General features: G+C 37.1%; 1 protein-coding gene across 2 annotated transcripts; it reads left to right on the top strand.

Moving 5' to 3' along the window:
• Positions 1–10: 10 nt before the first annotated feature.
• Positions 11–2,408, top strand: dusp28 (dual specificity phosphatase 28). 2 transcript variants are annotated; one of them, XM_057333573.1, is made up of 3 exons: positions 11–542; positions 887–1,325; positions 1,615–2,408. In XM_057333573.1, exons 2-3 carry the CDS (start codon positions 981–983, stop codon positions 1,738–1,740), a joined length of 471 nt encoding a protein of 156 aa, XP_057189556.1. In that variant the 5' UTR covers positions 11–542; positions 887–980; the 3' UTR covers positions 1,741–2,408. The 2 variants fall into 2 exon arrangements, with proteins under 2 accessions (XP_057189556.1, XP_057189557.1); XM_057333574.1 differs by having other exon boundaries at positions 11–546.
• Positions 2,409–11,270: the final 8,862 nt, after the last annotated feature.

Genomic DNA, 11,270 nt, shown 5'->3' with positions numbered 1-11,270 from the left:
TGACGCCAGACGTAACGGCGGGAGAGCGGATAACGGATATTTATTACGCTCAAATTGCGTATTATTTTTTGTTTCTAATATTACTACTGCGAAATATTGCTTATTATTGTCTAAAAGCTGCCTAATGCTTAATATTATTGATAAAGAGCATAGATTGTGTCAGTGTGCAGTGGCGCTATGCTCAGATTGTGAACATCTTCCGCCGAAAAATATCCCATCCTTATCCCGAACAGTACATTTTTTCCCCTTCCCTGTCCTTGAAGACTCAACAAAACATCAGCAGGACAGGCATAAAATTTAGATTGTGTCAGATGGATGGCAATCTCAGGTTTCAAGTAACAGCTATTTACAGTCCTACACTGCCAATGGCTCTTGACACTGCTTATTGGGAGAGTATGATTCACAGATGTATGGGCGGGGTCAGCCAGCTGCAGCATGTGTTCTCTTCACGTTTACTTGCCGTCCGAGTACTGTAGTGGCGAGGATGAATACTGAAGAGACGCTGACAAATCTGGTTCGAGGATCATCCCCCAGCTTAAACTGTAGGTCAGAGTGATTTCGTATTCAATGTTTAGGTCATTTATTTGGATAATTATAAAATATTAAGTTCTTCCAAATATGAGAGGTTTTAACGTGTAAATAGGATCTAGAGGGCGACCCAATAGCCGTTTTGGATGTTTAAATTGATTTATTGATTAATTTATAATTATGTCCTCAATATATTTACCAAAACATTGTTCTGTTTTCTTTGATTTAATCAGCAGTTCCTTATAAAGTGAGCAGTGAGATTAATGCTGGCACAAAACGAGGGCATTAGGACCAGAGTGAAATTTCCAATCAGTTCTTCCACTATAGTATCTAACCTATACATCTTTCTCCATTATAGGAGCACTCATGTGTATTATTAGTGGATCATCGAATGTAATGCTCAAGACATTCAAGACACATTAACAAGCATAAAGGAACACATATTGTTCAAGATGCTGCAATTGTGCACAGTTACTGACTGTCTATTGATCAGTAATGCACGGTCAGCCTGTAATGATGAACTGATCCAGAAGGAGGCGGTCACTTTCTGTATCAATGTGTCTAAGCAGCAGCCCTTTCCCTCTTCACGGGTCAGCACTTTGCGTGTGCCCGTCTATGATGACCCTAATGAAGACCTGTACAAATATTTTGACCGCTGTGCTGATGCCATAGCAAGCGAGGCTCAGAGGGGTGGCCGCACCATTGTGTACTGCAAGAATGGATGCAGTCGCTCAGCTACTGTCTGTGTGGCCTATTTAATGAAGCACCAAGGACTCATTTTAACAGATGCCTTTCAGGTATAAAAGGTTTATTTACTTTAAATATTCTGGTCAGGAAACAACTAGTTAAGTTGTTCAGTTTATCCGAGTTTATCAAATCTCTGCTTATGAACCTTAATTGTAACTTACACAACTAACTTGGTTTGTAATTGATTATGCTTTTATTTTGTGTAACTATAAAGGTTGTTTTTTTAGGAACTACCAAACAATATTTCAATGAACTGCAATATTATCGATAAAAAGTATAGATCCCTTCTGAGTTCTCGTGACATTTTGTGGTGTCTCTACTTCTCATTTGTTCCAACAGGTCGTGAAAAGTGCCCGGCCAGTGGTGGAACCTAACCCAGGATTTTGGACTCAGTTGGAGCGATATGAACAGGAGCTGAAGATCCAGAGGTCAGCCAGCAGAAGATCCAATCCTTCTTCACTTTAACTTGCCACCAATATTTACTTTGTGCCTGTTCTTAGAATTATGTTAATGGTTTCTAAGATCTGAGGCCCTAGACACTTTATTGTTTAGCCTGTTTAAACTTATTTGTCCCTTTAAATTAGGATATGTGCTTTAAATTATTATCCTCAGGTTTTATTATCCAACAGTTTTTTTTTATTATTTTTCTTGGCGGAAGGATCACTGGTAAAGAGTTAGCTGTTAGTAAAGCAATGGAATCTCAGGTTTTACTGTTAAACTAAAAGCCTTTAGGCTGCCATTAGAGGCGTTTTATTTATTTTAAAGGAACAGTTCAACCAAAAAAAATCTGTTTTCATTTTTTCAAAATCTGTTTACATTTTTTTGTTCCATTGAACACAGAGAAAGATATTTTGAAGAATGTAGGAAAGCAAACCGTTCTGGGGCACTTTTGACATTGTCATTTTTCCTACCATGGTAAAAAAATGGTTGGTTTGGTTACAAGCATTCCTCCAAATAACTTTCTTTGTGTTCATCGGAACAAAGACATTTATACAGATTTGAAACAACTCGAGAGTGAGTAAATGACAGAATTTGTATTTTTGGGTGACCTGTTCCTTTAAATCAGGGGTCGGGAACCTTTTTTAACCAACGAGCCATTTTTCCAGTTTTGGTTCATTCCAAAATTAAGCCATTGCAAAAACGATTATTATATATATATATATATATATATATATATATACACTGTATTTAAATAAATACAATTTTTCAACGATTGCAATACTAATAACTTGATTTTTGTCCACAGACCACAGTCACACTCACAAGTGACACTTATGTTCCCTGTGGGGATAAATTGTTCTTTTCTTTCCATAAGATAACATGTCCACAGACAACTCAAACAAACGAAACATCTGGGGATACATCTGGGGCTCAAAAAATTATTTCCATTACTTATAAACAATTTACAGGTTTACATTAGGCCTCCATTAAATGAATCTTCATTAAATCTAACATATAACAATTTAAAAAATGCACGTTCCTATAGTACTGATACTCACAAAATACTGCATATGTGTCTTCTGACTTTGCATTAGTTATGTTCGACTTCTTGAAATGGTGTGCAGACCAATCCGGCGAATATCTAACATCAGAGTACCGCGAGAATGTTTCGAAAGCACACCATGCTCTGCTCTCGCGGTACTTTGATGTCTTACGCCGATCGGTCTGCACACACTGCGCAAGCGCAACATCTCATGAAAGTGAAAATAAATAGTGTCACTCTTGCTAATAGCTTTGTAGTTCGGTTCGTACGTGGTCAAGACACTTACATACCGGCATTGAAACTCCTCTGTCAACCTTGACAGATATATGTATGGACTTCAGACTTCATGCGAGAAAGACTGCTCAGTACTCACACGGATATGAGGAGCTAAACACAGCGCATCCATTCTGACGTGTCGCAGTTTACTCCAAGTAGTGATCGCTGCAGGTGGGAGGAGAAAAATAGAAAAAATGGAGAAAAATCCTGGAATGTTTTCATCGAAAACCTTAATTTCTTTTCGACTAAAGAAACAAATATATAAACATCTTGGATGACATGGGAGTGAGTAAATTATCATGAAAATTTATTTGGAAAATGAACTACTCCTTTAAGGATTGCAGGAGGTAGACAGTAGTGAAAACACTATTAAAAATTACATTTTCATCGTAGTTTAAAAGTTTTGTTACAGTTTGTCAAAATGCATCAAATGAATATACAATAAAACGAAACGAAAAGTTTTTTATGAGCAAAGCACGTTTTAGTCCACCGGAAGTTCAATGTAGCGTGACGTTACGGCCAGCATGGCATAATAAAAGTTTCAATCAATGAACACTCAGCAACAAAAATGTCTTTACATTGATACAAAAATAGTAACCATGCCTATTCTTGTATTTTAATTTCAAAAATCACAATTTCTCTAAACCACTGCGAGCAATGCAGTTTCTATTTATGTTACCAATTATAAAAATGATCATTCACTGCTGTTATGACATTTTGTGCTACCATCAGATTGTGCTGCCCTTTCACATGAGTATGGTTTAGGGTTTGGGTTGGGGAGGGGAGGGGGTTAGTCTTGTATTTTTTATACAAAAACTCTAAATATTCCGCCACCAACTGTTGTATGTCGATATTGAGATTTGTCCAGCAGAGGGCAGTAACGGATTGTGTATGGGGATTGTAAAAGGCTGTAAAGAAGCATAGTGTGTTGCGCCAGTGTATGTTTTTGTGTGCATGTCTGAAGCTGTAATGGGTCCTCAATAAAGTGACGATCCAGAATTATGGCCTTGTCTGAGTCTTCTTTTTTGCCAATATGCCTTTAGAATTAGAAAGGTTAGACCCTATCTCACTGAGCATACGGCACAACTCCTTGTCCAGGCCCTGGTAATCTCAAGGTTGGACTACTGCAATGCTCTCCTTGCTGGTCTTCCTGCAAAGGCTATCAAACCACTCCAGCTGGTTCAGAACGCAGCAGCACGCCTCGTATTCCAACAGCCCAAAAGGGCTCATGTGACACCCCTTTTCATCTCTCTCCACTGGCTACCAATTCAAGCCCGTATCACTAATGCTTGCCTACAGGACTATCACTGGATCTGCACCGGCACACTTTCACACCCAATGAAAATCCTCTGGAGGTTTGCACAGCCCACTTGCGGTTTAAGTCCCACCTGTCAGGGTATTGTACATCGGTAATGTCATCCGCCCACTAGGGGGCCTGAGAGTGAAAAGGACGGCATAGGGGAACATGTAGAAAAACAAGAGGCAGTAGTTGTGATCGGATGAATATGTTCCGCAGAGTTCGAGGAGTCTAATAAACCAAAGTAACTAACATACGCCTCTTCAGTTTATGATCACAAGACACCACCCACTTGCGGTTGACCCGCCCATCTGCACCTCGCTCATACCTCTGTTTCTACCTAACTCGTTTGCTTACATCTGTATGGTGGTTTTCATTTTTTTTTTTTACATGTGATTACATAGCGAGGCAACGAGTTCTGTATCATACGCCACAAAGAGACGAAACTTTCAATAAAAGCAAACTAAGCAAGAAACATGGAGTGCAGACTATATCCATCATTCGAAATACATAACAAATTAATTTGACATATTTTAGTTTGTTAAGTGGATACGTGCACTAGGACCCTGGGGAATCCCTGGGCGGAGTGACGTAGGAGGAAACTTATGAATTAATGTTAAACCGCAATCTGTTTGCGGTTTTCTGTATTGTATTGTTTTAGTGTTTGTACTTAAATTACTTTCTTATTTTGTTAGTATATTAGCAGGGTTGCCAACTTTCACGCACTTAAAAGTAGGTCACGCTTCCAGGATCTATCACACCATAACAACAAGCCAATATAATTTTGTGCACATAAAAGGGCACATCGCACGCGCATCAACTAAGTTTCGTGGAGATAATTCTCGTCTCGCGAGGATAAAAGTAATTCGCGCGAACGTAAATGAATTTTGCAACAAAACAACATTTATCTGAATGTTTGCAAACACTCGCCTGCTCTCTCCTCAGAGCACGCTGTGTCCGTGTGATTCATCAGGTCGCTCAACACAACCAATTGTTACAGTGTGTCATAATTCCAGCCAATCGGCAATGAGACTGCTAAATTATGATTGGCTGAATGCAGGGCCAGTATTGCCGATTTCGATACCAATACTTTTTACTTTTAAAAAGCATTCACTTGAACTTACATTTACTTTCCTGTAGATGAAATGTCATGATTTATCAGATGAATGCATCATTAATATGCTAAATCTGAATACATTTTCATGCCCACTAAAATATTTTGTGATTTGTGCTCTTAATGTGCCTGTAGGCTAATTAATCATGTAGATGTTAAAACACTGGACATCATTTAAACCAAATAAATCTATTTATTTAGTTATTTAATCCTGTAATCGAATTTGCAAACATGAACTTTGCACCAAATTATTACTGGAAAATAGTAACAATAACAGATTAACAGAACAGAAAAACGATATATAACAAAACAATTTCTCGTTATCCCAGTAGCCTACTACTTCTCTAGCTTTAAAAAACCCCAAAGTGGACAAAATTATTACTCAAGAACAAAGATTTTAAAACTGCTTTTCTGTTTTTGTTCAGTGTTATGTTTAGACAAAATAATAGAACAAATTAACATGTTTCCCTTTCATTACACTTTTTTAAGTGGATTTATAAACAAAGTGCACACAATTGTTTGAGACACAAAGTAAATAAAGTGCTTAAATAATAAAGTACTTTCAATCTTTGGCTTTTTACCCGCAAAGGCCCACTGCCATACATCGCAGTTCGCAGTGTTTTTATTCACCGAGGTGAAAAAACCCCACACGATGCTCCTCTTCTTTTCGCCGGCTGCAGCAGCGTCTGCGTTCTCGCGCTTGGCGCTGCTGAGTCACGTGATAGCGGACTACAAAACACGGCAGGGAGGAGCAACGTGTGCAAAACTAGGTGTATGGGAAATAGTTTTTCTTCATTATACAATTATTAGCTACATTAGTAAATAAATAAAATCAGTAGTAAAAACTAAAAACACATTAGTATCGATATTTTTATGTTAGGATCGATCCTTTTTTCGATACAACCTCAGTATCGAAAGTATCGATACTTCAGGATCGATCCGCCCACCACTACTTGTTCATAATGAAGTAAAAATGTTTAACGCTCAACGACCACAAGTAAGTTTCTTATTTTTTAATCTAAATCAAATCCAATCGTGCAATTACATTACTAGTGTTTCCAAAATGCCGCATTTTAGTGGAGATTCTTACTGAACTGTAACTTAATGTAATTAGTGTGATCTCTATTATATTATGTTTCCAGAAATGAAGATGTACAACTGTTTTTAGTTATTGCTTTTATTAGGTAAATTATTGAGTTATGTTGAAGAACGGTGTACTAAAATACAACAAGTAAGGGATAATCCACAGCTAGCCGTGTGTTAAAGGGTTTTAATGCACGATGTGGAGGCCAAGAACCACCCGATGCGAAGGGATGTTGTCTCTGCGAAGTGCATTAAAATCCTTTAACGCACGGCTAGTTGTGGATTATCCCGCTTATACCATGGTCATTTGCCAAGTTAAATCTTTTATTGATGTTTACAGTTAAATTTTAGAACAAACAGGTGAAAATTACAGTGATTTTTGTCAGTTAAATTTCAAATGTAGTCAAACTTACTGGAGCTACCTGTGCGCTAAAGGGTTTTAATGCACACCTTCCAGCCAATCAGAATCCAGTATTCAAACAGACCATGGTATAATGATAAAATAATTTATATTTCTTTCTTGTAATCCTTGTAATGATAAAACTGTCAATGAAAAATATATTGAAGTCGTGGGACTAGGTCTCCCTAATGAAAAAAAGGTTTTATGGGAAACACTTTCATATACCATTGTACATGAAATCACACTTGTCATAGGTATGTACATATAACAGTATGCATACTCATGCAATGTGATTTATTTTACAGAAAAATAATTTGACCTCTGTTCTACAGGATATTCTGAGAGAGCAGTTTTTGGAGACTTCTGCACAAATTACAATCTACCATAAATCAGCAACCTCTTAATCTTGATTACTTGCAGTTTACGAGTCACCATGAGCTTGTTATACTGGAATCATTTTCTGAGCAGATAGACATCCCTTCAGAGATTTTACAAGGACTGCGAAACCTTCATCACCTGATCAGGTCTGAGATGGAAGCCACGTGTGTGCCCAGTGTGGAAGTGGAAAGAGTGTCTGGGCCGGGTCCAGGATGCCCCAAAATTGTAATTGAGAGTGAAAAACTTAAACATTTGCTGGATACACATCTGCCTGTTTCTTGTATTGCCAGATGCCTTGGTGTTTCTACAAGGACAATTCACATAAGAATGAAAGAATATGATCTTTCTGTGAGAGAAACATAGAAGAACCTTACCCATTTACACGGTTACTGTCAAAACACTGCAATAGTGAAGCGGTTGCCATATTTATGCTATAAAAATACACACCATTGACTTGATAAGACCACAAAAATACATATTGACAGAAAGTGAGTTGTGGTTGTTTAGAGCCCTGCTTAGGGACATTGTCTTTGGTCCTTTTTCTTTGTTTGAAGTTTGGCCGGAAATATCCTGGAAAAGATCTGTGGATATTTAAAAGTGAACATATCAGTTGATTAGTGAGTGTTGCTAGAAGACGCACACAGTGTACATTTTCTTACAGAGTTGACAATGCAAATGTAACAACAAATCCATGTTTACTAATGGATAACTATTTCTCTCACGAATACTTGTTCACCAGTGGGACTTATCAACCCTCTTCTGTCTATTAAAGAAATAGTTAACCCCAAAATTTTAATTTTTGATGTGCTGAAAACAAGACATTTTAATGAAAGTTTGGATCGAACCCATTTTGGGTCACCATCGATTTCCATAGTAGTCTTTTGTCCTACTATAGGAGTCAATGGTGACCCAAAATGACTTGGACACAAACTTTCATTTGTGTTCAGCACTAAAAAAATTGCATATAGGTTTGCAACAACTGGAGAGTGAACTATTCCTTTAAAACTAAACAACTAATATTGACAGAGCTTGTATTTAAGCTGTGTTTCATTTATATCAAATGTGTGTGTGTAAACCTAGTCATCTCCTCCTGCACTGTAGTAATGTTACTTGGCCCTGGTTCTGTCTGCCTTGATGGAGTGTTCACTGCATTGAGCAGCAATGACACCAGATTCCTCACTGCTGATTCGATTTCTCCATGTCCCTAAATCATTTAAATAGGTTGAAATTTCTTTAGGTATCATTATCATCCAAATCGGAAAGTTTCATGAAAAATGATAAGATACCACATTCCTTCGCTGCTGAGAAATGTAAAGAGCGCAAAAGATATACTTAACATGACAATCAACAAGCTTTTATCTGTTAACATACACAGCTACCTAGGTATGGGTTGATCGACACCCCGTGTCGACACACGTATCGAGTTTTCGACACACTAGTGCTTCCGAAACAATGTTCCGGAGCATTGCTTGAAATGAGTCTGTCACGTGACCTGAGGAAACGAAGCTTCGTTACTTCACTGACACGTCACACAGGGATCAAACTCAAAGCGCGTCGATTGCGCTGAACCATAGGAATGTTATAATTATATATTTAATTTATATAATTTTATCATTTTGTATTGCTAATTAAAGTAGCCTAATATTTAAAACCATGACATGTTAATGTCTGTTGTCAAAAAGTAAATTGCAGGTTTAACACTGTTCCCAAAAAGCAGGGCCGGCCCAAGCCTTTACGGGGCCCTAAGCAGAATTTTATTTGGGGGTCCCACTGTGACCCCAATACAATCGAGTATTGTCAATGTTTGATTATTTGCACGCACACTTTAAACCTTGCACACCCAATTCTATTAGTTGTAGCTGTGTTTGGGATGTAGGAATGTCATAAAAACAAAAACACATAAACCATGCAAGGTGTATTGTGATTGTCAAAACATTTGATAATTTCATGACTTTCAATTTTAGGTGAACTGTCCCTTTAAATTTCGAGCACATAACATACAAAACTTATGGAATTTATTGTTCAATGCATTTAACTATTTGCAAAGATTCTATTTTAAAAATCATTTTAATCTTCATTTTATTTTAACCACAACCTATAAAACACCCCTTTAAAGCCACACAGCCCTTGACGATGATTTAATCCCCTTTTTATTTTTTTATTTAGTTTATTAATGGTTGATAACCATTAAATTAATTTACAATATGCACACAATTATTCTCAACCTTATCCCAAATAAAACGCTAAATTAACAGATAATTATAAATTACACGAATCACGTAAATTACATATTTTTTATCTAAATCAGCATTTTGTTGTTTGCATCAACGAATACTGTCAGATGTTCAACATTTCTATCGTTAAACACTAAACAGTTGTCAAATAGTTAATGTTTTAGTCACTGTCGTGTGTTGCAAAGCACTCTTTTAACTTGAAAACTGAAGCGTCTTGCTGAACAGCTAAAGACGTGACAGTAGCTCAGTCTTCTTTAATTTGATTGGTCACTGCTCGGCTTTGTAACCAGTAATTCCCGCCTCCTTTCATTTGATTGGCCACCTCACTTATTTTGATATTGCAATGTTGCGTTTAGTCAGTAATTTCACAAATTTTGACACACACCTCAGAAAAAATAGTGGGCACGGCCCTACGTGAGAAAATGGATGTGTGTCGTGAATATATCACAAAAAAAGCTGTAATTTCGTGTGATCTTGGGGGCCCCTAGTGGCGACGAGGCCCTAAGCAGCCGCTTAGTTCGCTTATAGGGAGGGCCGGCTCTGCCAAAAAGTATGTGTTTCTTCAACCACAAACTGGTTCTCTGCAGCTTACACGTGCAGAAGTGTGTTTGATCTTTAAATGGAGAATGCACGCAAGAGACCCCGTTCTCAAGTGTGGGAACACTTCAGTCTCGACACTGCTAATAAAGTGTCATGTCTGATATGCGAGCTTTGTCTTATTCCAATAATACATCCTCAATGCTTCGTCACTTACGCTCCAAACATCCAAACGCTCTGGGCAACGATACTCAAACAACAGAGCACCAGTCTGCCCCATCTGGGGAGAGGGTAATACCATAAAAAAACCATCTATTTTCCTCAACAAATGAGCAATAAAGTAATTAAAATGCAAGAAAAGTCACCCGTTTTGAGTTTAGATTTTCATATTCTATTCCATTTTTATTTGTTGTAATAGATTACACTATTTAAGAACACAGAGTACTTTAGTATCCATTAGTTTGGTGGGTTAATCTATTGTATTTAAGGTTTACAGGATATGTTGGATTTAAGGCCAACACCAACCAAACACTTAAAATTGTGTCCACATTCACACTATATTATTATTTATTATATATATATATGAAGAGTTTGGTTCCAAACTTTTTTTATCATGTTTTTTGTGTGTGTTAGATTGCCGCATTTTTCGAGTTATTATGGCTTAAACCAACTACAGTTTAATTGATATTAAGTGGATAATTGCACCATAAAAAACATAATTTGTTAAAATTTTGAAAAACAAATTTAAAAAATCTAATTTTGGAAGTCTTCATATATTAAATTATTATTCATGTTACTTAAGAACTAGATGTGCTTATTTTTCTTTGTTACTTTGAGTTATAATCCTATATATTATTAAATTATATATTAAATATACAAATAAAACTTATAATAACATTTCAATGAACAAAATATCTGAGTGACACATTTGGTGTAGGAATTTTTATTGACCACCGGATGGCGAAGTAGAGCACTGTGTCAAAAGCTTCGAAGCACCGATACATTTTTTTGAAAAAGCCTCATTGATTCAGAAGCTTCATTCGGCACATCCCTACAGCTACCTAATTAACAACCCGGCTACTTATTTATAAAGAATTAAAAGATAAACTTACTTGTCACTGTGGTGTAGCGTTGCCTTGTTCCGCCATTCTTCTAACATGTGTTTCCTCCGTGAATCTCCCATCCAAACTGCT

Source organism: Triplophysa rosa, linkage group LG5, assembly GCF_024868665.1.
Source record: "Triplophysa rosa linkage group LG5, Trosa_1v2, whole genome shotgun sequence".
NCBI lineage: Eukaryota > Metazoa > Chordata > Actinopteri > Cypriniformes > Nemacheilidae > Triplophysa > Triplophysa rosa.
This window is presented reverse-complemented; position numbering and strand designations above follow the sequence as displayed.

Coding starts and splice junctions, on each gene's coding strand:
- dusp28 (XM_057333573.1), top strand. CDS start 981: ATGCTGCAATTGTGCACAGTTACTGACTGTCTATTGATCAGTAATGCA. Junction 1,326..1,614: donor TTTTAACAGATGCCTTTCAG/GTATAAAAGGTT, acceptor TTGTTCCAACAG/GTCGTGAAAAGTGCCCGGCC.